The sequence below is a fragment of the Mauremys mutica genome, chromosome 6 (assembly GCF_020497125.1).
Source record: "Mauremys mutica isolate MM-2020 ecotype Southern chromosome 6, ASM2049712v1, whole genome shotgun sequence".
NCBI classification, from domain to species: domain Eukaryota; kingdom Metazoa; phylum Chordata; order Testudines; family Geoemydidae; genus Mauremys; species Mauremys mutica.
In genome coordinates this window covers 77,014,302-77,040,825 of record NC_059077.1, presented here as the reverse complement: position 1 = coordinate 77,040,825, position 26,524 = coordinate 77,014,302, and the positions used below count along the sequence as shown (strand labels likewise).

The window sequence follows — 26,524 nt, the reverse complement described above, 5'->3', positions numbered from 1 at the left end:
ACGTCCTTCGGAAGTGGGGGAAACTTGGTTTATGATCAGGCTCTCTTAAAATCAAGTGGACAGTCACAGGTTACCCTGCTCTGCGAGGAAACTCGCTTTCAAAGCCTCCCTGATGCATATCGCTTCCCGCTGGGATATTCTCTCAGCACGGGTGTCTGGCTGATCGTAAACAGCAGCCAGGCAATTTGCCTCAACCTCCCAAGCGGCCAAAAAGGTCTCGCCCTTGCTCTCACAGAGATTGTGGAGCACACAGCAAGCAGCAATAACTACGGGGATATTCTTTTCGTCCGAGCGAGTGAGTAAGCTCCGCCATCTCCCCTTGAGACGTCCGAAAGCACACTCCACCACCATTCTGCACTTGCTCAGCCGGTAGTTGAAGAGTTCCTTCTCTCTGTCCAGGGCGCCTGTATAGGGCTTCATGAGCCAGGGCATTAGCGGGTAGGCTGGGTCCCCGAGGATCACTGTAGGCATCTGCACATCCCCAACCGTTATTTTGTGGTCCGGGAAGAAAGTTCCTGCCTGGAGGCGTCTAAAGAGACCAGAGCTCCTGAACACACGCGCGTCATGAACCTTGCCCGCCCACCCGACGTTGATGTTGGTAAAACGTCCCCTATGGTCCACCAGTCCTTGCAGCACCATGGAAAAGTAGCCCTTTCGGTTAATGTACTCGCTGGCCTGGTGGGCTGGTGCCAGGATAGGGATGTGAGTCCCATCTATAGCCCCACCGCAGTTTGGGAATCCCATCGCGGCGAAGCCATCTATGACGACCTGGACGTCTAACAGGTTCACTACCTTTGAGAGTAGTTGCTCAACGATTGTGTGGGCTACTTGAATCACAGCAACCCCCACGGTAGATTTGCCCACGCCAAAGTGGTTCGCTACTGACCGGTAGCTGTCTGGCGTGGCAAGTTTCCAGAGGGCTATGGCCACTCGCTTCTGCACAGTCAGGGCTGCTCGCATCCGGGTGTCCTGGCGCTTCAGGGCAGGGGACAGCAAGTCACAGAGTTCAAGGAAAGTACGCTTACGCATCCTGAAGTTTCGCAGCCACTGTGATTCGTCCCAGACCTGCAGCACTATGCGGTCCCACCAGTCCGTGCTTGTTTCCCGGGCCCAGAATCGCCGTTCCACACCATGAACTTGACTCATTGCCACCATGATCTCCACGGCGCGGCGTACCCTGCTTTGTGAGAGGCCTGCGCCACTCTCCTCACCGCGCTGCCGGAGCCTCCTCGCCCGATTTCTCATCAGCTGGCTGTGGAAGAGGTGGACGATAAGGTGTGAGGAGTTGACAACGGCCATAAGTGCAGCGATGATCGCAGCGGGCTCCATGCTCGCAGTGCTGTGGCGTCCACGCTGTAACCGACCAGAAAAGTTAGTCCTGTAGTGTAGACAAGGCCTTACATTTATAGTTAAGCTTACAATTAGGGTAAATTTGAAGGCCTAGTTATTGCAACAGGGTTTAGATCCATAAGGTCTGATTCTCTCTTAACCCCAGTTTTTCATTGATGGAATTCTATTAACTTTGGTTCATTCTACTGACTGGCTTACACTGGTGCAAGTGAGAGGAAAATCAGGATCAGAATCTCCATTCGCCATGTTATCCTTCCATGGCACTAAAAATATCTGCACTCTAGACCAAATAAATATATTGTGGTACTTGACATTTGAATTAGGATTCTTTATGTTTCAGATATTGATGAGTGCAGCAATGGAGACAATCTCTGTCAGAGAAATGCAGACTGTATCAACAGTCCTGGGAGTTACCGCTGTGAATGTGCTGCAGGTTTCAAACTTTCACCTAATGGTGCCTGTATTGGTAAGAAATCAATTGATTCCACTGCTTTGCTTGAATCCACTTGTATCTAGCACATTGAGATGCAAGAGATGCAACCATTGTATTTTAGTTTGCTTGTAAAAACTATGTAAAAACTTTATGCTCTAGCCATATTTCTCTGTTCATAATAAGAAGAAACTCCATGAGATTTTAAAACAACTTTCTTGAGGTCAAGCTATTGCTAGAATATGTTTGAGACTTCAAAATGTATAGACAAAAAGAAAGTTCCTATAAAAACAGTTTTGTAATGATTCAGTTTTGGTTATGGATAATTCTGAGCATGATTTAAATAATTTACTAACTTTGTAAAAACATGTTTGTGAAAAATGAATGAAAAAAAATAATGTATGGCATGTGTTTTATATTTTTGTTATAGATCGCAATGAATGTTTGGAAATTCCTAATGTTTGCAGTCATGGCATGTGTGTGGACATGCAAGGAGGTTACCAGTGCATCTGTCACAATGGTTTTAAGGCATCCCAAGACCAAACCATGTGCATGGGTATGGAATGGATATGCTTTGAGTTCTAGACAACAGAATGTATCTAGAATTTGAATTGTATTAGGAGATTATATTCCTATTAAAGTACTGATTTCATATATTAAGTATCAGTTAGACAAATTAGAATTTTCTTTAAGAAAGTGCAAAGTGCTTTGGAGTAGCCACAGGGCCACACATCACTGGGCCACATCTTCAGAGCCACACATCACTGAATAAAATATAAAATCAATGTTCACAAAGATACGTGATGATGAATGTCTTCATATTGAAGGGCACTTAATATGATTAAATCCCTATTCTCATTGTGCTCATATGGTGATGTGAAAGAGATGCCACTAAGATACATAAATCACAAAACCCAAAGGTTCTTGTTCTTTACCTTATGGTCTGTTTGGATTTTAAAATTGTAGACATTATATTATTATGAAAAGGTAATGCATGTATGCAGCTCCTTTTGTGTCACTGTTTGGTTAATGCTTTGAGAAAACAGCCAAATATAGCTACTGCAGCTTTTGTAAATATGCCCTGGCTCTAAACAGGAGTTCAGTGTCCCTCTGGAAATATAGGCGGTGTTCTAATTTTCTTATTATACAAATATTGGAAACTTCTTCATATGCTGCTGTGTGTCTGTGTGTCTTCCTTTTCTCAATTTTTTTTAAATTGAATCCCATTCAAATTATTTGTGCAGGGTACTTGGCAACTGACTTGTTCTAAGTCCAAATATCCAAACTTTGATTATTTAAAAAAGTAACAATATTTCAGAACTTTAAACTAACAGTTTATAAGGTTTCAAACATAAATCCTGAAAACAATTGCATATGGTTAAAATATCCCTATGATCCTGCCAACTCTTACAAAAAAATTTCAAGTCTCACCATCCATATTACAAAAAATAAATTTAAACATTCTGCAAAAAATGATGAAAACTGCCATTTTTTCTTAAAAACACACTAGAAACGAATACTTGAATAAAGAGCCTTTTCAAGACCCTTTTGAGTGCATACCATATTAACAAACAATTGGGAAGACAAGTTCCTGTCTACAAATGTATTTGTCTTTGCAGATGTTGATGAATGTGAACGCCATCCATGTGGAAATGGAACTTGTAAAAACACAGTTGGATCATATAACTGTCTTTGTTACCCAGGATTTGAGCTCACTCATAATAATGACTGTATGGGTAAGTACTTTAATCCAAACTTTAATTTAATTGCTGCTGCTTTGGTGTCCCATGGGGATGTATTTAAAGAAACCCAAAACCATAGTCGGAACTGATCCGGGTACTAGCAAAGGCAAGGAAGTGCAGAAAATGATACTGGTACCTCATCTGTGCACTTCTGTAGATAACACTTTCTCAAGAAATCATTATTTTGGATATCATTTAAAGAATTTTCTTGTTTCATTCTGTAAAAAGATTCAAGCCCTGATTCTTTGGTACACTGAGAGTGCTTTGCAGTCCCAGCCACTGGAGGATTCCTCTACGTTGAGAAACCTTTGAGTAGTGTAGCCATAGTGGCTTTTGTGCCATCCGCCTCTCTTGGCTTCTGGTGTAGAAGTAAAGGAGGCATGACTGATACTCCCTTACACTCAACTGACCCCCACCTGCTGTGACAGTCCTTGGGGGCCATTGACAGCTGGCATAAATCACATCAGGGTCTGTTCCAGCATCTTCATGAGTTGCAAATATGGCTCAAAGTATCTTTTGCATCACTCCTCACTCCCACTGGACTCTTGTGCTGAGCATTCTTCAGCCATAGTAATGATTCAGGGCCATTACTGTAAATTATACTTCTTCCCAAGTTGTAAGGCACTCTTCCTTATTTACAATACGTTATTTACAAATGGGCATTTGCCCAGTGCATTAATAACATCTAAATTAGTGGTTCTAAATGGTCTCTTGCATCCCAGTCAGCACACAGCTGTGGCCCATGTGACATTCTCAGGGCTGTAACTAGGGCAAGGTGGGAGTGGCACTGACCTGGGCGCAGAACCAGCAGGGGGGTGCAAAAATGAGTGGCACAGAATCAGGCCCAGCGGTGTAAGCCCCTTACCCCAGCAGGATTTAGCCCAACGGCATTGGCAGGAGGCCAGGATGCTCATCATCCCCCTACCTTGCAAGATTGCAGGTCCAGTGATCCTGGCTGGAGCAGGCTCCCTGGCACCAGGACTGCAGTGTCAGGTGGACAGGGTGGGTAGCACAGCTGAGCTATGTGTCAGAGTACAGGCGCAGAGTTGGTGGTGCAGGAGTGGGAGTGCTGGGGCCGTGGGGGTCGCAGGCAGGGTCTGGGGCAAGGAAGTGGGAGTGCAGGGAGTTAGGGCCATGGGAGAGGGTGCAGCTGCTGCATGGGGGATGGACTGGTGGCTGGGGGCAGTCCTTGGGGGCGATTGATGCTGGGGGCAGTTGCTGGGCAGGGGGGGCTGGATGCTGGAGGAGCAGTCCCTGGGAGGGGCGTTCCACCCTGGAGAGGGCACACTGTCTCTAGAGGGCAAGCATGTGTGCCAGCCCAGTGTTGGCGGGGGCCTGAATGCTGGGGGAGCAGTCCCTGGGTCGGGGGGCTGGATGCATACAGGGCAGTCCCTGGCTGGGAGGGCTCCCCATCTTTGCAGGCAGGCTCTGGGGCTGTGCTCTCTGGGCACTCAGGCCAGCTTTCCGGACGTGAGGGTGGCAGTGCACCATGCCATGCTACCCTTACAGTAAATTAATTAATTTTAACAGTGAATTTTTTTGCCTTATTTTGCTAAATTAAAATGCTCTTGGTAGACATTTGCCAGTGTTGAAATAAAGGTACTATACCTATTTGAATCATATTGCTGTCATATAACAAATACTAAAGCTTATTTTTTGTAGATGTACAGGTAGTATATATATTGTGTGGCTGCAGCCCACATAACACACAGAGAGCTGCATATGCGGCCCACAATGTTAAATAGGTTGAGAACCACTGATTCAAATAAATAATTTTCTTCTTTCATTTTGTGTGTTTTCTAAGTTAGCTCACTTTGGTACCTCTTTTCATTCATGTTCAGACATTACAAAAGTGTTCATGATATCACTGTCTATAAGTTAATTTTTTCTTTTTGCCCAAGTCACATAGCATTCTTCTGGAAACTTGGGTTCTGGACCCCTTCTTGTTGTTGTTAAGACTTCCTCCCCTCCCTTTGTACTTCCTACCCCTAGGCTAATAGCTTGTCACCAGCCCATCTCAGTTTTTCATAGCTGAACTTCCATACCAGTGTAAAAGATGGAGTGTCCTCAGTACTAGGGAAAGAGGGAAACCCAGGTACCAAGGAAGCAGTCTCTATTGGCCTCCCAAACTCTCTTGCCCTCCCACGATTACTTCACTTACCCACAGTCACCACTGTTTCCAGAGTACAGCTAAGCTTTTGATAGTTTTGTACAACCATGGTTCCTGGATCATCTTTTTAAAGAGGCAGATTAAAGCCTTCCTGGGCTGGAGAACAGCCTAGGTCAGTTGACATCCTCTCCTTTAAGGGGGAAGTAAGAGCCTTCACACAGGCTGAACAGGGGGGAAAAAAGTCTTTAAATTCCTTCCAACTCCAGGAGAGAACCAAAACACAGTCTATAAATCACTTTTACATCCTTTTCTCCTCCAGCAGAGGGAAAAAAGCAAAACTTGCTGCACATGGGCAACAGAATGCAGCTTTAAACAGAACAAAATCCACAGCACTGAACTGAAGTCCCTTCCTTCTGTGTGGCAGAATGGCTGTTGATCCCTCCCAGTAGCCCCAGCGGCTATCCTCCTCTCTCATAATGACTCCATGCTGCTTTCAAGGAGGCTAAGAAGCTCAAGTTGATTCATAGCCCGGGGTCATTGATTACTATTCGCCTTCCTGGCCTGGAAGCCCATGGCATTCTCTCTCAGCCATGTCCCTGCCCACTGAAGGATAGAATAACCAAGTACAAATATTTGAATGGAGTAAACAGCATGGAAAGAGAAAAAATGATTCATGAGCTGTAACCAGTAACACAGAAATTGCCATACTGCAGCAGATCAGTGTTCCATTTAGTGCAGTATTCTGTTAGCAACAGAACCCAGTATGAGACGTTTCAGAGGACAGTTGAAACCTCTGCAGTAAAAAATAAGGATTATACACCTGATAGAAGCAGCATTTAATCTTCAAGTCTCAAATTAAAATATTTGTAAATAACAAAGCGCAAGTTGTCTCTAAACCCACTAGAATTAACAGCTAGCTTCTTATTCTGCCTAACACACTCTCTCTTTTTCTTCCATCCACCCCATACTTTCCCATCTGCGCTGTCGTTGTACACTTGGCTTTTGAAATCTCTGTTACTAAAATGGCTCTGTAGAGCTAATTGGTCATTTCCAGTGCTCAGTCTCCCACTTGTTATGGCCTCCTGAACTACGGGATCCGCTTGCCGGACGCAGGATGATTCATTGCTGACTGCAATATACATTTCCAAAAACGTGAAAAATAACAAAACAAGTTCAGTGAAAACCTGAGCACATCTAAAACGCCAGATAAAATGCAAAATGCTCCATGTAACATTTTCTTCTCTGTCTGAAGTTAGTATCGCACAAAGAGTCACTTGACAGCAACTGAACATCTCCAGATGCAGTAGCTGATGTAATGCTGCAAGTTTAAAAATTGTAATACCCTATAAAACGGGGTGTTGTTTAAATAGAACATGTGCCTTAATGTACTGAAGTGAGAGTTACTTTCCACTAGCTGCCAACAGTTCCCTTGCAGCTCAGGATTTGTCTCTTCCATGAAATTATATATTGCAACTTTAGTGTGTTTATACGATACTGTGTCTGCATATAAATTCTAACTGTTAGACGTCTTGGAAAGGCTCAACCTCTCGTTTATTTACAGATATTGATGAGTGCAGTTCCTTCTTTGGTCAGGTGTGCAGAAATGGACGATGTTTTAATGAAATTGGTTCTTTCAAATGTTTATGTAATGAAGGATATGAACTTACTCCAGATGGCAAGAATTGCATTGGTATGTACTAAACCAACCAGAGATTCCAAACTTCTCTGACTTGAAATAAACTGTTGGCCCCATTTAGAACTGGATATTCAGATTGTAATATTTAAGATAAAATATTGAGAACAAAAGACTTACATTAAGAAAATTGGTGGCAAAAGCATGAGGGTTTAGAATAATGTCATTTGTTTTCCTTTCCCTAGCTTGCTTAAGTCGATGAAGTCAGGAAAGAACCTATAGGCTCATAAAAGACAACCCTCTGGCTTATGTCTCTGTTGTGGATGACTATTATCAGCCATTGTTACATAAACATAAATAATTCACTGTTGTATTAATTTCAAAATTTCCAAATCCTTATATATTCTATTTATTCTTTTAAGATACTAATGAGTGTATGGCACTTCCTGGTGCATGCTTTCCTGGTACTTGTCAGAACTTGGAAGGGTCATTCAGATGCATCTGCCCACCAGGATATGAAGTGAAAAGTGAAAGCTGTATTGGTAAGGCTAACCGTTAGTGTTACTTCAGAATGATTTACCAATATAATAGAATATCTGGTGCACACTTGATGAAAAACATGTAAATATTGTTGATGAAAAGCCTCCTCTATTTTAGCAAGTCATGACGACAAGGAATGTGTAATAAGGAATAAGCAGCAGCCATCAGCAGCCGTCCTTTTAGTCAGCAGACAAGATAGTGTGAGCTGTAGTGAGAGAAAAGGATGTAAAGACTCTATTTTTTCATTTGGATTAATGAAAAACATTTTTTTTTCGAATGCTCAAAGAATTTACAGTGTCTTTTTCTTTTCCTAATCTTTTTTCCAAATGTAAAAAGAGAGATTATCTACTGAATATATACAGTGACTACAAATTGTAATTTTTGGCAAGCAGTGTATTAAACAGCTATTAGAAGTATCTCGTATCATAGAATTGTGAAGTTTAAAAATCTTAAAACTATTGAGCTACTTTTCCCTATGGAAACAGAGTTTTCTAAATCAGTTTCTCATACCAGATGTTTTCTGTTTTTGAGTCTTACAGCCCGTGGGAACATGTACATCAAGATGTCAGTCCCAAATTCATAGCAGAGATGGCGAAACAGATCTTTGTTTCAGTTTTAGAAGAATATTTTTGAGAACCCTGTTGAAAATCAGTTCAACACTTTAACGTCACCTTTCTTTTCTTGTTTTGTGGGGGGAAAATATAGAGCTCTGCTCCAGTGCAGCAGGGAATTGAAACCATAGTTACCAAATTAGAAACAATACCAAAACAAGTTCAGTCCTCATCAGGAAAACTAAGAGAGAGGTAGAGGGGTGTGTGGGGGTGTGGTCAGTGGGAGGCTTGCTCAAGTAAGGACTGAAGAAAACCTCTGCTCATACTTCAAGATTTGGTCTGTAATAATTGAATCTATCTAAATCTAGGAACTGAGGCGGATCTCAAAGACACTGTAGATTTTCCTCTTTTAAAAGTAAGAGATATTTTCTAAGATCACAAGTTTCTCATGCCAGTATCATTCTACATTGTTCAGTTTGCCTGCCGACTTAGCAGCTTCTTTTGGCTGCTGCTGCTGCCTATATTAACAACTGAGTTTGAGATTAATCCAAATCTACTGTTATAAAATCCTTCCAAATGAAGGTTGTTGCGTCCCAGGAATATCACTGTTTAAGACCATGTTTAATTTCCTCTCAGTGTCTTGTATGTTTTAGGACACCACCACAATAAAAGTGTCAAATATTCCCTTTAATCAACTTTGCAGTTCCAACAAAAAACAGAATAGCAAATTCCTACTTTCTTCATCCTGCTGGGTTAAAAAAATGCTATTAATATTTTGACTAATATCACAATGTTTTGTATTCAGTTTATTTAATGTTGCTTTTCTAATGTGCAGCCTTCTTTGTAATGCTCTTTACTGTATCAGAAATTTGTTTATTATTCTTAATTCAATTCATTTACAGCTGTGCAACTAGAGTTAGATGTGTGAATGAAGGCAGAATTACTCCTGGGGGGTTTCTTTGCCAAATAATAAAAAATTATGTGCCAAAAATTTTAAAAGTATGCAAAATTCTGCAGATTTTATTTGTCAAAATAATGCAATATAGTCACACAAGTTTCAATTGTTTTGGTAAGTTATTTAAACTACAATACAGAAAAAAGTCTCTAACTATTCAGCGTTTCCTAAACACATGAAAGATACGTTACAAATACTTGGTAACTAATACCCTGTATTCCAGTTATAATCCTGGATTTTCATTTAAATTACATTACAGAACACCAAACAGGAAAAAAAAAAAAAGTAGAATGTCATTTTAAATTGCTCTGATTTTCACACATGAAAGTCATACAGTTTTGCTAATCATTGTCCTGGACCTAGCTGGGTACTTTGGGAAGTGCTTGGTTCTGATTGTCCTGATGTTTTATTGACTGCTTGGTAAATGTTTTATTTGCCCTCAAAAGTCCTTTTTTTTTTTTTTTTTTTAAATGAGTAAGTAAAAATCTAACCCCTTTGTGCCACTTTGGCACAGGAAAAAAAGTGAGAAAGCGCATATATCTTCCGAGCTGATTCCCTTATGTCATTTATAAGGCTTTACATCACTCTGGCAATGTAGGGGCCTTAAAACTTCTACAAGTTTTTATGCTCCTGTGGGAATTGACTGAGAATGGGAACAGCTAACAAACAAGAGAATAATTAACAATGTTACTATGCAGACAGGTTACTGCATTTCTTCCTCAGAGAATGAGATCAATTAACCATCAACAGCAACATTAACAGAATGTGTTTTGTTTTGTTTTTTACAAAAGCTATTTTCTTTAACTTAAAAACAAACAGTTTTAAGTAACATGATACTAATATTTGTTTTTCTCAATTCTCAAGAAATTACATTTTACTAGGCAGGGGGACGCTACACTTCTGCCTCCGGGACAGAGCCTTCCTCCTGGATAACAAAAAGACCTACCCTCCTCTGTGCCCCTGGAGCCACAGTATCAAGAGAGGGGGACAGAGTCTCTCTGGCTTGTTGGCCAGCCTTGCCCCCTGACAGTGATCAACTTCTCCCCTGCATGCACGCACGCCAAGCCCCCTTCCCCCTTACAGTGATTTGCATCTCTGAAGCTGCTCCAGGCAGGCTGGGCTGCCAGGGAAGAGACACATTTCCCTCCTCTTCCCCCCCCCACCCCGCCCACGATTTCTTTTGCATTTTTCTGCATGAGGGGAACAGAAATATGTGGGTCATATAAATTCTGCACTCCCACATTGGCACAGAATTCTGTCAGGAGTACAGTGTGTCTCCATGCATGTGCAATTACATCAGACGTTGTACCATAAGTCGGTAATTATTGAATTATTTTATAAATGTCATTATTTATCATCATTCTCTCTCAAGACGTGGAGAATATTTTGATCCTCCAATGAGATTTGATTTGACTAGCGGTCATGAGACAGAGTTACAACATGCATGACCCCTGTGAGAAGCAAAGACTAATTAGGGGAGCTGGTCAGACTTTTAGGTTGACCACCTGGAAATACACCCAGGCCTGCAAAACTTCAGGAACCCTATTGCTTGTTGAAATAAATGTGAGACAGTATCTATTTTATAAATTTTATTAAAACTGTTAAACTAAAATCAAATCACCAAAGATAAGTTATTTATATTAAAAATATTAAAATAATTAATTAAGAATACAGTATTACAGCTATCAAATAAGAATCAAGTCAAGCCAGAAACAGGTTCTGAGAGTATCCTATGATGTTTAGAACAGCAGTTAGATCTATGAATTCTGCAGTTGTTTGAGAAGACTTTCCCAATTGAGAATGTCTGGTCTTCTCCAAGAAGTTCAGGTAATGGCTATTACCTTGCCTTTTGAGGGTTGGGATCTCTCTAGTTCCCTGCTGGAGAATCTGCAAAGGACCAGAAACACAAGAAGATCCCTAGGGTTCACCCATTTCACCTAGACTTAATCTTTTAAAGTATGTGACTACTGGGAAATTATCAAAATAATCCATTATAACCAGGTGATCATGTCTTCCCAAAGTTGAGTATGTCAGTTCTAACTTTGCTGCATGAAATTGTGAGTTCAAATCGAGTCATTGGTTCTTTCTGCTGGGAATCTCTGTACTTCTGAAACGTTTCACCATTCTGCTCACCATTTCTTCAATGCCACTATTCATCTGTGGCCAGAATACAACTTCTCTAGCTCTTTTGGTATGGTCATTCCAAAGATGCTCTTAGTGTATTCATTCCAGTGTTTTTCTTTCTCATCACTCTGTGGGAACCACAATCTCTTGCAAGTGTGTCTGCCATTACGTAGTGGTATCCAGGTTAGAACTTCAGGGTCACATCATAGTTCTGTATTTTTTAAAGTAGTCACTATATCCTTGATGGTGCTTCTACAAGCCACTTTTTGTGTATTGCAATCAGAGATTTATGATTACTTTCTGCTGTGAAGCTATGGCCATAAAATTGTGAAATCTAGTACATCCATATGCCAGACTTAATGTCTCTTTTTTTCAATTTGCAGATACATCTTCTTTGCAGCCGTTATAGCCATACATTCATACGAGACTGGTAATCAATCAGTTCCATAACACTGTAATAGTACTACTCCCAGCCCTCCTTTCAAGGAACATGTGGAGAGTTTGATGTCTTTCAGGGGCCCAGAAAATTGCAGCTCTGGAGCTATCATCAAAATGTTGTTTAAATTGTTGTACTCTCTTTTGTGCTCTGGCATCCATGCCCATTATGGTATCAGTGTTCACTTTCATGCCTGCTAGATTCTCTAACATCTGTCTCATAAAGTGAAATATTTCTGGAGCCTAATATGTTCCAAAAGGCAGTTTTAGGAAGCAGTATCTGCCAAATGGTGTGTTGGAAGTGCAGTTCTCCTTTGTTCCTATGTGTGCTCCACCATAGAATGTGCATGTGTTTGTGCGCTCTTGCACAGAGATTTTAGTAAACAGAGTCAGGGGCGGCTCTATGTTTTTGGCCGCCCCAAGCAGTCATGCCCGGGAGGCGCCTCGGAGCCGCGGGAGCAGCGGACCTCCCGCGGGCATGACTGCGGAGGGTCCGCTGGTCGCGCGGCTTGGCTGGACCTCCTGCAGCTGTGGACGGTTTGCAGGTCCAGCGGCTCCGCTGGAGCTGCCGCAGTCATGCCTGCGGGAGGTCCAGCCGAGCCGCGGGACGAGCGCCCCCTCCGCAGTCATGCCTGCGGCAGGTCCGGGGCTCCGGTGGACCTCCCGCAGGCATGACTGCGGCAGGTCCGCCGGCCCAGCCTGCCGCCCCCCCGGGAAAGGGCCGCCCCACGCGCGTGCTTGCCGCGCTGAGGTCTAGAGCCGGCCCTGAACAGAGTCCACACCTGCACTCTATATATCTGTGGAATCTGATACAAGGGAATACAGGGAGAGGCAGACGTACCACTGCTCCAGTTCCTTCTCAACTGCCCTTTGCTTGAGACAGAGCATAGTGGAGTCCACTGTTAACTTCTCAGCTCTTATCTTTTTAAGAAAATAAGTATTTTATTTATTGTCTTCCTAATTGTTATATTTGTTATTTGCTTTAGCATGTTTGTGTTTCCGCCTCTCTCCCCCGATCACTTTTCTTTGCGGTTAGGGTCTTTTATCCTCAATCCTGTTGTCTACAGCCTCCCTGCTTGGGTTATGCCAAAGACCCAATGTTTTAAAACCCTGCAGAGCTGCCACAGGTCTTTTCCCCTCAGCAACAAGCATCACAGCTGCCTTTCTAGAATTCAGGGCAGTTCTCTATAAGTGCCAGTTTTTCCTCAGCTCAGGCAAGGTAATACTGGACAACAGAGCAGCAATGTACTATATAAAACATTGGGGGAAGGGCGGGGAGCAAGATCCTAATACTTATGTGCAGAATCGCTAAGACTGTGGAATTGGAGCTTATCCCATTGCGTAGCTAGCTCAGTGGTCTACTTTCCATGCCCACAAAACACCATCTCAAATTCTCTGAGCAGGCACTTTCACCAAGCGCAGTTTTGTGATCTGCTTCTTTCTCTGCAAGTGTCTTTTTGCTTTCCTCTCACAGTGGGTCTCGTGATACAGGACTTGGGCACCATAACCCACCCAATCTGTTAAATCTGCACCCCAGGACCTGGTTCCTCGTGGTTCTCAGGCGTAGAACTGGGCTGCTATCTCAAAGTTCAGTCTGTACTTCTGAGTAGTAGGTAACCAGTCATGAGGAGGCACATTCAAGTCTGCTGTAAGCATGAAAGGGGGGGGGGGTGTCAATTCATGAGTATGCTAGGGTGCCAATTATATTTTTAAAGCTGAAGTCTAACAAATTAGGTTTGCCACTATATAATAGAATCCAATAGGATAACCGCTTTTTATTGCGTCCAGGGAGCATTAGCTTACTAGATCAACTTTTAACTTGAACAGTATTTCTCAAATCAGGACACTTGCTAATTCTTAACCAACCAACCATTTATTAATTCACCCAGAACCGCATAAATACATAATAAACCGTTCACCACTCAAATGTAGACACAACCATTTGTATATGCTACACACACAATGCAGACCTGCAAGAAATTGTCACACATAAGAGTTGAGGCTCAGAAGTTATAATAAACAACAATGCAAATTACCAAGATTTCTTATTACATTAACTTATCAACAATTCTCAATTATTTAGTACCTAACATATTTATCACATGTCCAAGGGTAGACTTATCTTTAAGGCACTTTGAAGAGTGTGGTTACTTCTCTTTGACTACACTGGTCCAAAAGGGACACATTTTGAATATTAAAAGTGATTGCTTAAAACAATTCTTTTCAATCTCAGGTCAATTTGCTTGGATTTATAAAGGAGTTAAAATATAAAATGTTTACACTTGAATTCTCACTAGAGAGTGTAGACTCAGCAAGATAACCCACAGTTATATATATATTAACAGACAGAAGGGGAAATACAGTCTTTGAAATAAAATCTCACCACTTCTTCTTATCCTCTTAACCCTGGGATGGGGGAAGAGTCCTTTCCACACAGCTGGTCTGGGCATCGGGCACATTTAGGATTGTGTTCTTCTTGTGTTATGTTCTGTCAGTTCTCTTAAGCAAATGGTGACCTCAGTTTTATATACCCTAGTTTCAGGGTTTGTTGGAGGAGGACACCCTCTTATTCTTACTGGATACTTGCCAAATTAGTGGTTGGGTTTTATGCAGTCAGTCTCAGGATATTAGAGAGACAAGGTGGGTGAGGCAATACCTTTTATAACAGGTAATACCAGCTCATGTGTGTTAGCTAATCTTGTTATCTGCTTGCAGAATGACTCATCCACTTCCTCTTCCTGATTTGGTGGTCTATAATAGACCTCCACCATGATATTGCTACTATTCTTTTTCCTTGTTATTCTCACCCAGAGACTCTTGTTAGGTCTGTCATTCACTTCCCCTTGGACCTCAGGGCAAGTGTATACATTGTTGATGTACAGCACATCACTTCCTCCTTTTCCCCCATACCTATTCCTTTCAGAACAAGCTATAGTCTCAGTGCTGGTACTCCAATCATGGGAGTTGTCCCACCAAGTCTCTGTGATGCCAATTAATGTACCATGACTTCCAGTTCATCCTGCTTGTTCCCCACACTCCTTGACTTTACATACAGGCATCGAAGATATTTTGCAGACTGCCCTGTTGCTTTTCTTTTTTGCCTTTTTAATGCAGTTGTGATTTCTGTACTCTTCTCCAGAAGTTAGCCCCTTCCCCTTGGCTTCGTTACTTGAGTCTAGATGTACATTGGCCAGATTTTTGTCACTATCTCCCATAGGACCTAGCTTAAAGCTCTCCTTATCAAGTTAGCCAGACCACATCCAAAGATGCTCTTCCCAGTACTTGATAGATGGAGCCCAGCCCAGCACAGTAATCCTCTTTCCTGGAACATCAGCTCATTATCAAAGAAGCCAAAGCCCGCCCACCAACACCACCTGCATGGCCACACATTTACTTCACCAATTCAATGGTCCTTGCCTAGGCCTTTTCCTTCAATAGGGAGGATGGACAAGAACACCACTTGTTCCCCAAACTCTTTCATCCTTCTTTCCAGAGCCATGTAGTCTGCAGTGATCTGCTCAAGGTCATTCTTGGCAGCATCATTGGTGCCAACGTGGATAAGTACGAAGGGGTAGTAGTCTGAGGGCTTGATGAGTCTTTGCAAACTATCAGTCACATCCTGAATTCTAACTCCAGGCAAGCAGCACGCTTCTCAGGATTTCTGGTCCGGATTGCAGATGTATGATTCTGTCCCCCTTAGGAGAGAATCCCCAATCACCACCACCTTTCTCCTCCTCTTGGGAGTGGTGGTCGTGGAACCCCCAATCCTTAGGACAATGCATCCCATGCCTTCCAGTCAACAGGGGTCTCCTGATCCTTTCCCTCAGACCCTACCAAGGCATTCTCAGCAGTAGTACCTGTGCAGAGAGCCTGAAAGTGGTTGCTTACCTCTATCTGCACTGGGGGTATATTGGTTCTCCTCTTTTTCTTCTTCTGGAGGAACATGCTGCCAACTTACTTCCTTGTTCTTCAGTCCCCCTGTGTTGTCCTCTCCAATTCTTTGGCATGCTGTGCCCGCAGTACCAAATCCAGACTTCTGTCCAGGAAGTCTTCATTTTCTTAGATGCAATGCAGGGTTATTACATGGGTCTCTTTTACTCTAACTTTTTTCTTCCAGTATGGAGACCAGATTGCACTTTGTACAGAAAAAGTCACTTCTGTTGTCCAGGAGAAGATGGCACATCCCATGAAGGTCTCAACAGCTAACCTCACTATCTATATTTCCTACCTTGTAATGTATCAAGAGCCTCTTCAGATGTATTTATTGCTCGCAGAAGCCTGAAAGGCAAAATCCTGTGTAGGCTCTCCCTATAGGTGAACCCCCAGGCAAACTCCCTCTGTTTGCTTCTCCTCTGTTCATATCTTACTTCATAACTACACTTAAAAAGTGTTTGTAGTAGAGTAAAAATACCTTTATTTTTCTTTGTTTAACTTATGACATGTTTAAACATACCTAGTTGTGTTTTTTAAATAAGTGACTGAAAGTGAAGAGTTTAAAAGAAACATTTGTATATACTACAAATCAACAGTGGCTACAGAAAACATTCGTAAATATTAATGTGTGCATGTGCCATGGGGGCTCCATTCTTTCTGAAGTCAGGCGAGAACATTTAGAATGCAGTTTCAGGTTTAGACTCACTCAGAACTTGAAAAAAACCCACCTTTTTTTAACTCTTCTTTGGCTGTTTCATGTTTACAAAGAATCTTTTCTCCCCTTGTCCTAAAATATCTGCTCCCATTGTGGTTTGAAAACATTTAACAATTATAGTATGAATAAGACAATAAGACGTGCCCAAAGTGCACCAAAGTGATGTCTGATGGCACAGGAACGATACAGATTCAGAAGACAAAAAGCAGACACTGTTAGAACTGTAAGGGAAACTATCAAACAAGTGGAAAATTACACATTTCAGTCACTATTTTAAAAAGGAAAGAAGGGGGAGCTTTTTTGTGTCTGTTTTTCTCCTTGAACAGAGTACTGAGTGTGGCTGAAGTCAAATCTTCTTTCAGATATCAAAGAAATACATAAAATTGATGCCAGGTGGGCTAATGATGAATCTTTTCTCTTATTATTTGGCAGATATTGATGAGTGCAATGAAGACCCCAACATCTGTCTCTTTGGCTCTTGCACTAATACTCCAGGAGGCTTTCAGTGCATCTGTCCCATAGGCTTTGTGCTGTCTGACAATGGACGAAGGTGTTTTGGTAAGATGCAGGGTTAAACTGACAGCAATAGTTAACAAACTTTGCAAGAAGAGGGGGGAGTATGTACTAATGTCTCACAGGTTGTCAGGATTGTTGCCATGTCATGCTATTATTACAAGTTTATGATGTTAAAAATAAGTTGATTAGGTCCTCCCAGCAAAATAAATTTTGTCACATGGTGCACCATGCTCTACAGAAGACAATAAATCTCTCTTACCTTCTAGTACAACTTAGCAATATGACCAGTAGTCACTGTTCTCTTTAATCCTTTTTATAAAACTAAAGAACTCATTGGTTCTTTTAAGGGTGGATTCCCTGCCCAGATGTGCTCCCTTTGTGCCACAGTGTATGAGCTTCTACACCTTTCTCGCTATAGCCCTTAGCACTGGGATGCCATTCACCTCTGCCAAGATGGTGTACAGTCCTGCTGGAACTAACACTGGACCAAGGACTAGGGCAGATAATCATGGAGCTATAACCAGCTTCCTGACAGCACCGTGCTTTGCTGCATCCAGCAAATGCTAGGGGCATGACAGGAAACTTGCCTCAAAATGTTGCAAGAAATCCTTTTCTTTTTATACTCCAGAAATACTTGTTTACTTGTAGGAAAACTACATTTGAGTCCTGAGCTCAATTCCTTGTTCCCCGGGCTGGCAGACTCTGGGGCTATGTGGAGCTGGCATTTGTAAAGGCAGGAGCGGAGGTATTTTTTGCTTGTGTAATGATGGTCCTTGCTGTCCTGCAGAGGGTGAATAATGTGCAAGAAAGTCGTAGGCCTGGTCTACACTAAAACGTTAGGTTGACACAGCGATGTTGCTCAGGGGTGTGAAAAATCTACATCTCCGAAGGGCATAGTTAAGCCAACCTAACCCCACTGTAGACAGTGCTAGGTCTATGGAATAATTCTTCCATTGACCCTAGCTTCTGCCTCTCGAGGAGATAGATTACCTACACCGATGGGAAAATCCCTTCCCTCGTGTAGGTAATGTCTATACTGAAGTGCTACAGTGGCACAGCTGCAGTCCTCACTTCAACACTGAATGCAGCAGACAGCAGTTGTGCATAACTGGGTTGGTATCCTGTTGTCCGGGTGGGAGATGTATTCCCTAATATAATGGGGAAAATTCAGGCCTAGTATTATCCCTTTCATTTTCAGATACATTTTTCTCTAATCAGATAGGAGCCTATCATATAGTATGTGTGGGTTTTTTACTTACCCTGCTTTTTACTGTTGCTTTTTTTTGTTCGTTTGTTCTCGCTTTTCTAGATACCCGGCAGAGCTTCTGTTTCACTAACTTTGAAAATGGGAAATGCTCAGTCCCAAAGGCTTTCAACACCACCAAGGCAAAATGTTGCTGCAGTAAGATGCCAGGAGAGGGATGGGGTGACCCTTGTGAGCTCTGCCCCAAGGAAGAAGAAGGTATGCATCATGGTTTATAATAAGTGTAGGAAAAGACTGAAATGTGAAGGCAAAAATGCCTCTGCACAGCAGTAAATTAGCCTCCCACAGTAGTAGGGGGAAAGGCAAAATGTGGGTTAGTGCCCAGAAACACAAAAGCCGTCACTGGCATTTGTTTTGTTACCCTACTGTTCGGTTTACACTAAACAAACTGGGGGGGACACATTAAATGATTATGTGCTAAGAAAGCTGCTCTATAGGCTCTGACATGATTACTCAGGCTTATTACTAGTAAAGGGTGTTGCAGTTGAAACTAGCAAAAAGGGAAAAATACAACTCAATAACGGGGAAAGTATATGGTAAGAATATCTATCCAAAATGCTCTCTCTTTCATGGGTGTTAATTAAATTCAGCTGCCTTAATGGTTTTGATCACTTTCATCCATGTTTGTTTATAATTGTTTAAAATGTTCCTCTACAGTTGCTTTCCAGGATTTGTGTCCCTACGGCCATGGAACTATCCCTGGGATTGATGATACACGGGAAGGTATTGCTTTATTTCTGACACCACTTAGAAAATCTTTAATTCCCAGTTAAGTGAGGTGCCATTGGGTAATGCTGTTTTGTTCCTTCTGGTAAAGCTTTTTTTATTTTTTTGTTTTTTGTTTTGTTTTAAAGTGTGACAGAAGTTTTGGGACACTGAGAAAGCTTACAAGATATATTCTGTTTTTGAAACTGCAGTGTTATATTTTGGCCCAAGACATATAGAACAAGATGTTTACTTTTTGGTCATTTCTTGCTTTTCATTAGAAATGTAATATTTAATATAAAAAAGTCAAGTTTGCGAGCTGAAAGATTGCAGTTTACATGGTTTTCTATTTTTCAGATGTCAATGAATGTCTTGAGAGCCCAGGCATTTGTTCAAATGGTCATTGTATCAACACTGATGGATCATTCCGCTGTGAGTGCCCCATGGGATACAACTTAGATTACACTGGAGTGCACTGTGTGGGTAAGTTCCGATTCCACATTAGGCAAACTGTATTGCAAGGATAGCAATGCTTAAAGTTCATAAACTTAAAATACCACTTAGCCTGTGTCCCAGTTCTCTTAAGTTTGTGTTTTACTTATTTCATCCTAGATACTGATGAATGTTCGATTGGCAATCCATGTGGAAATGGCACATGCACTAATGTGATTGGTAGTTTTGAATGTAACTGTCATGAAGGGTTTGAGCCAGGCCCAATGATGAATTGTGAAGGTAAATTATGATTTCCTCCTTTTTACCTCCTCTTTTTATTTTTATATAAAAATACTATTTTTAAAGTATTTTATTTACCATCCAGCTTTCACACTATTGTAGTGTGGATATTGGGTTTTTATTACAAAGTCAGAGTTATAAGTTAAAAGGAATCTCTCCTCTTGAAATATGGCAATGAAAAATAAAGCCTAGGGTTCTGAAATGAGCTGTGTAAAATGTTGCAAAAATAGCACTTTTCATGACTAGCTGGTGTGTGGTGGGTGCAGTGTAACCCTGCTAACATTCCTTTTGAAGGAAGAGTTTTCTCCTCACCCAGCTCTAGAGAAATATGTTGCCTGGGAGAAGTATTTCTAATAACTGAACATCTTAAATTTCCTCATCAATACACTGTAATGGCCATTAATATGGCATATGAGTGCAGATAAGTATGTTTATTTTATTAGTCAAATATGCTGCTTGTTAGTTTTTTCCCAAATTTTAGGGTGTGGCCTCCAGAGATGGAGGGAGAGAAGGGACATAGATAGGCTACTCAGCTGTTCTCCAGAGTCTCAGCTTTCATTTGAAAATAAGGGTCTAGCTGTTATAGTTGTAAAGAAACACTCTGGTAACATTTCCAAGGTTAATTGGTTCAAAAGTGTTTGCCTGAGTTTGCAGAGAACCTGACACAATAGCTTTGGAATGTGACTTGCCCCGTTCATTTCATTGGGTGCTAAGTCAAATGCCACTAATAATACTTTAATTGTCAACATTAACTATTTCACTGCTCAACAAAACATGTAAGAAAGCAGAGAGAGGATCATATTATGAAGATCTATTCATTTTGGATAGGGCTTTAACAACATATGGTGGGTTTGAAGGAGGGAATGATTAGTTTATTTTCCTGAGTAGGGACTCAACTTTCAAAAACTTGGGAAATGCAGGCTTATCACATTCTTGAAAAGACTGTCTATTGTAAATAGTGTCATGTAGTAAAATCTCAAACCAAACCAAAATACAAAACACCTGCAACTCTAACCTTAAAGGTGGCATTAGAAGTGTATGTTATAAAATTCAATATGTAAGAGGATACATTTTTTTTCTTGTTTATGCTGCTTCAGAAATACACAAAAAAAAATTCCCAGAATGAAGCATTGATGTCTAACACTTTTTAGATGGTAACACAGAAAATATGGGTATAAAGAAAGTTCTAGTGGTGCTATTACAATTAAACTGGAACATAGCATTCAGTCTCCCTTTTCCTTACTATTCAGACATAAATGAATGTGCTCAGAACCCTTTGCTGTGTGCTTTTCGGTGCATCAACACTTACGGTTTCTATGAATGCACCTGTCCGGTTGGCTATGAACTGAGAGAAGACCAAAAGATGTGCAAAGGTAATTAACTTAAAGAAGTTTTAGAAAGTAATGGCTATTTAAATGTAATGTTTTCCCCATGCCTGTTACCCAGTAATAAACTACAGTCAAAAGTTTTTTTTCAGTGCATCCTGTATCCAACCTTTTTAATAAAATGTTGCAACAGGACCTACCATATGATGGACCAAATTGATACACTCAGCATTGTGTCCAAGACAGAATATCACCGGGTGGGCCTTGTTGTCTGCACTTGCCACAAAAACTTGGATCAAGATGGAGCATTTCATGCTGGAACATGTCCTCTCTGTGGGTTATACTGTAACAATGTTAAAGATGGAGGTAGCTGCTATTTGCTTAATTTTATACAAATTAGGAGTGGCTCTCAGGCTTTTGATTAATTGCAGAGGTCACATGCACCCCAATCCTCCCCAAGTAGCCTATCACCTAATTTACTCTTAATAAAAACTGTTTGCGGTTAAGAAGAAAAATAAAAATTATATTTTCTGAACAACAAATAATAGAACCTACAAGAAAGCATTCATGCTCGGTCTTTTTTATTTGAAATAAAACACATACTACATTTTTTTTTCAGACCTGGATGAATGTGCTGAAGGTCTTCATGATTGTGAATCAAGAGGCATGATGTGCAAAAACTTGATTGGCACCTTCATGTGTATCTGCCCTCCTGGAATGACTCGTAGACCTGATGGAGAAGGCTGCATGGGTAAGACTTGGGAAGGGAACACATCATATATTGTTCCAATATTAAAATGAAAAGTTAATATACAAGTACATTTGGAAAATAACTACAGACAGTCCCTGACTTACGCAAGCGTTCCTTTCTGGAACAATTTGTGTAAGTCAGGAACGTATCCCCGACAATAACTGGGGGGGAAGCTTACAGAACTTACGGAACTTTTTCCATAAATCCAGATTTATGTGAGTCAGGTTTGCGCAACCCAGAGAGCGTCTGTAGTCAGAGCATTCTTTGGTTAGGTGTTAGAATTCTATACCTCTTTGAAAAGTAATTGAGATAACCAGAGACACATTTCTCTCAAGCAGTCCAAGATCACTGAAAGAGTGGGAATTTTTAAATAGAAAGAGCTACAGAAAATTTACTCTGTGTTGTACTGCTTGACACTGGAGTATTGGTATAAAGTTGTTACTCTGATTTTGAGCCAACTTCAATTATCTTTTGGCAAAAGCCAACTCCTTAAGGGATATTATTATCCCTTTGTGACTTGGTTGTTTTCTGCATTGAAGGGGCTAATTTTTTGCACAATTTTACCCATCCAAACCTGCTCCTAAAATGATGAATTATTGAATTGTAGGCTAACAAGGAGACCGCCAGTCATAAATGGCAGCTAGGTGCTAATTAATTACACCCTTTGCTACTTGATTGTGGGTTTAGATAAAGTAATTAGAGGCACAACTCCTCAGAATTGCATCTGCAATATTTTGTAGGGACAAAACCACAACATTGCATCTGTGCTCAGCTACATATACCCAAACATCTGTTCATGGGGATGGAGACACAATGCCTCTTGAACCTTCCACTTGACAAGTCTACTCTAACCCTGTTCCATCCAGTCTTTTCTTGTTTTAGGGCTTGATTCTCTAATCTTTACAGTGAGTAATTCTTACACAAGAAGTCCCAGTGAACTCGGGACTACTTATCATAAATAAGAGTTAGGGCCTTAGGTCTATATTTGTTTCTTTTTCTGTGTGACCTACCTTTGCTTTCGGTGCACAGGGTTGTAAGAATTAAATATTAAAATTACTCTGACTACCCATTAAAGCCTTAATTAGCTAGCCAAAAGGCATCTCTTTTGATTGTTCTTTAAATATGAATAATAAAAGTAGAAGAATTATTGTAGGTAAATAAGAAATGATATATTTGCAAAAGTTGTTTTAATAGTGGAAAAATTATATTTATGTATCCAGCTTTTTCAGAGTTAAGGGGTAACGATCTATACCAAAATATGAACATTTTACTCCAGCCATCAGCAGCAAAGAATTCATAGAAATTAAAATCCACCAAAATTCAGAATAATTCTCTCATCTTAGGATGACTAGGCAAACAGCTTCCCTTGACCATTACTGTAATTTGTTTAGAAGGAAAATGGATAGATCTCGCCAAGTGTTGCTGTGTCTGGAATCAGAATTTTTCCCTTGCAGTGTCACAAATCCATTGCCCATTCTGAAGCTTTCTGTATCGACAAAAAGTACTGGAATTTACCTCCAAGTTTAAAAAAACAATCTTTAGTTCTCTTCAACATACATCCTGGTGAATGTGTTCAAGAGAACAGTAATAATCTTCCCTCAGCAGCAGAGTAAAATCTTCTCCTTACAGAATTATTCTTATTTTATTGTGCATTCAAGTAAAACGGTCGTCTTTCATCATAAAGCATATCAATCTATTTGCTAGTAAGAAATCAAGAATTGTGCCTTTACAAGAGAGATGGCTGTTGGATTCAAACCTACCTCCGTTTTTGCCCTGAGCAGCCAAACCTCCCAGTGTTCTTCTTTTAAGCACCTATGGAAATTACTGTATCATTTTGGTTTCTGCAAGCTAATATGGGAAAAAGAAGGAGCAGACGCTTTGGGATTTTAAACCCTATTTTAGGAAAGGCACCTAAGCATACTTCGTTCTTACTGACTTCACTGGGACTTAAGCATGTGCTGAGGTGCCCTTCCTGAACAGACACACTTTATAGAATCGTGGTCATGTGACATACTCTTTAACTATTAATTTTCTGTTTCTTAATGGCTCACACTATTTTATTTTGAATGACTTGATTAGTGTATAAAATTTCATTTTATTGCTAATTGCTGGACAGAGTTGTAGTGCAGTGGGCTTATGCCCTGATTCATTTATAACTTACTATAATTGGTAGGAAATTAACAAGGTTTATCTTTCTAAAATTGCTATATTTTTCCATACCTTCTTCAAAGCACTTAGTGTGCTGAGCTCTCAACAGAAGAGTGAACATCAGCTTTTGGAGGCTTACTCAGCTGTCTTTTGGCCACCGCATACAAATATATTAGTTACCAAAATGTTTGAATTTTCTTTGCCTGCTGAGTAAATAACTGACAGTTTTTAGTCTGTCAATTCAGAAAAGTTTTAAATCACATTTATTGTGTGTATGTGTGTGATATTTTTGTAAAGATGAAAATGAATGCCGTACCAAGCCAGGTATCTGTGAAAATGGTCGCTGTGTGAACATTATTGGAAGCTACAGGTGTGAATGTAATGAAGGATTCCAGTCAAGCCCATCAGGCACTGAGTGCCTTGGTAAGTTGATTTCCTTGGTGTACATTTCCTGTTACATGAAAAGTATAAACTCTGTGCAATAATACTTAAATACAAAATATTTTATGCTTGCTAAGATTTCTACCAATAATGCAGACCCCAAGTATTTCACATGTCTCTTGGCTGTATGTATAATAGATTAAATAATGATCCTTGATCTGTGTTTCAGGATTAAGATAAATTGAGTTTTCAAAGAGAAAACAATAATTTATTTTATTTCTGGAAAAAAATTATAATTAACATAGCCAGGAAAAATGGTAGTTTCATGATGAAGGAAAAAAGTTTGCATATAGGGTAAGCGAGGCTGATGCTAATGTTAAATAACAAATCTCACATTAAGAGCAAAATATTTCTAATTATTCTACTTATGAGCCGGATACTGCTGCTACAGAATTCGAATGTTAGATCTGTTATACTGTACAGTTGTGTGTAAAAAAATAAATACAAATCATTACTTTTCAGTAACTATTTTGATCCATTTTTTCCTAACTCACTATTTTGCTAAATGGAGATGATTATAGTATGAACATTTAAAGTAAGAACAGGAAATGCTACTGGCAAAATACTATATGTTATAGGCTCTAATTTCAGTCTGTAAATGAACATTTTAAAGAAATTCTAAACAATTAAAAGGGAGCTAATACAAACTTGAAAGATCTTATGCCTACCTGGAAACAATTTTAGGATAGTCTAATAACCTAAAGAGGAGGGCAAATGAATGCAGTCGCTGATAACTTGGGAGAGGGGCAGGAGTGGTTGATGAAGCTATTACTGCATGCTGAAGAAAGGAGAGTGACTAGAGTTGTTAACTGTCGGGGGGGGGAGGGGCTTAGTTTGTTAGAATCTAGTAACTTCTGGAAGATAGCAGGACATCTGATAATATTTTGGATTTTTTCAGTCTTCATGGTGTTGAATTCACAAAGGGGTTTCTCATTTTAACTAGTAAACATAAAAGCTACCATTCAACAGAGCATACAACTGGCTACTGTTCAATATTTTGGTGATTACCAGACATCAGTGTATGAATTTATCTGATTAAAAATGCTTAACATTTTAAGAAGTGATTGGGGGGGGGGGGGAAAGCAATTGAATGAACTGAAGTAGTGAAACCAGATAATTCTTCTAAAGCAAACTACAATTGTCAAGAATTGTTGAGACATTAGGATTTATGCTTCTCCCAAAAAATGCAGGAAATCAGTTTCTTCAAGAGTAAATGTGCCACTGAATGAAACTGGGTTTCACGATCCTGCTTGTGAAATATTTTCAAGGGAAACATCTTCATCCAAATGTAGTTGCAGTGATAATTTAAGTTCCTGTTCTGAACCTACGAGCAGATCTTCAGCATCGACACAACCACCAGCAGCATCATGACTGATTCAACAGGTGGACTGATATCCCTGCTTCCCCATCCTACACAGGAAGATTCCAGGCTAATGACAAAGGGGACTAAGACTAGGTGCTGCAACATCTGACTTTTAGGCACCCTGCTGCCTAGTGGAATCTGCCACACTCACTTAGGCACCCGGGCTGTCTACACTACACATTTGAAAAGTTAGAGCAGGGTCTCCCATTAACTAGCCAATATGATATGCTGATGAATGGAAAGTGGCCTAAGCCCTGCCTCTCAAAAGAGAGTTAGATGCTTAAATAGGAGGTGCCTCCCTCCAGTTGGGAATTTCAGCTGTAAACTCTCACCTGGATTTAGGGCTGGCCTGGCTTAGGTGCCTGAGTAAGAGGAGGGTATGTGGTGGTGCTTTTAGTCAGTTCTGCCAATGGATAGGGCACTCACCAGAATGTTAGAGACCTAGACTCAAACCCCTGTTCTGCCTGGTGTGGAGAAGAGCTTGGATCCCAGGTGCCCCACCTCCCAGGAGAGTGCCCTCACTATGGGATGGGTCTCTTCTCAATTTCTCCTGTTAGGGCACTCACCCTATGGGGGAAGACCTGAGTTCAACTCCCTATGCCAATGAATATTTAAATATTTACAGGAACACCCCCCCTCCTCCACATGCCTACTGGATCAAGCCTTGAGGATTAGATAGGCAGGGGAATGCCTACTTTGTCACTCCTACTGGGGCTTAGGTGTGAATGAGGGACTAGGCATCAGGACTCAGGTGGTTTTGT

The 26,524-nt window shown here is 40.8% G+C and overlaps 1 protein-coding gene and 1 long non-coding RNA gene across 2 annotated transcripts in view; one reads left to right on the top strand and one right to left on the bottom strand.

Annotated features, from left to right (window-relative positions):
- Window positions 1-26,524, top strand: part of FBN2 (fibrillin 2) — a 250,289-nt gene that overhangs the window by 198,575 nt on the left and 25,190 nt on the right. Inside the window, exons 44-56 of the mRNA XM_045020453.1 lie at window positions 1,691-1,816; window positions 2,211-2,336; window positions 3,400-3,516; window positions 7,194-7,322; window positions 7,688-7,807; window positions 16,951-17,076; window positions 18,344-18,496; window positions 18,956-19,021; window positions 19,361-19,486; window positions 19,616-19,735; window positions 20,986-21,108; window positions 21,680-21,811; window positions 24,257-24,382. Of these exons, the coding sequence (XP_044876388.1) occupies window positions 1,691-1,816; window positions 2,211-2,336; window positions 3,400-3,516; window positions 7,194-7,322; window positions 7,688-7,807; window positions 16,951-17,076; window positions 18,344-18,496; window positions 18,956-19,021; window positions 19,361-19,486; window positions 19,616-19,735; window positions 20,986-21,108; window positions 21,680-21,811; window positions 24,257-24,382 (1,590 nt within the window). The remainder of the gene's footprint in view (window positions 1-1,690; window positions 1,817-2,210; window positions 2,337-3,399; window positions 3,517-7,193; window positions 7,323-7,687; window positions 7,808-16,950; window positions 17,077-18,343; window positions 18,497-18,955; window positions 19,022-19,360; window positions 19,487-19,615; window positions 19,736-20,985; window positions 21,109-21,679; window positions 21,812-24,256; window positions 24,383-26,524) is intronic.
- Window positions 1-26,524, bottom strand: part of LOC123372391 — a 69,631-nt gene that overhangs the window by 24,699 nt on the left and 18,408 nt on the right. The window lies entirely within an intron of this gene.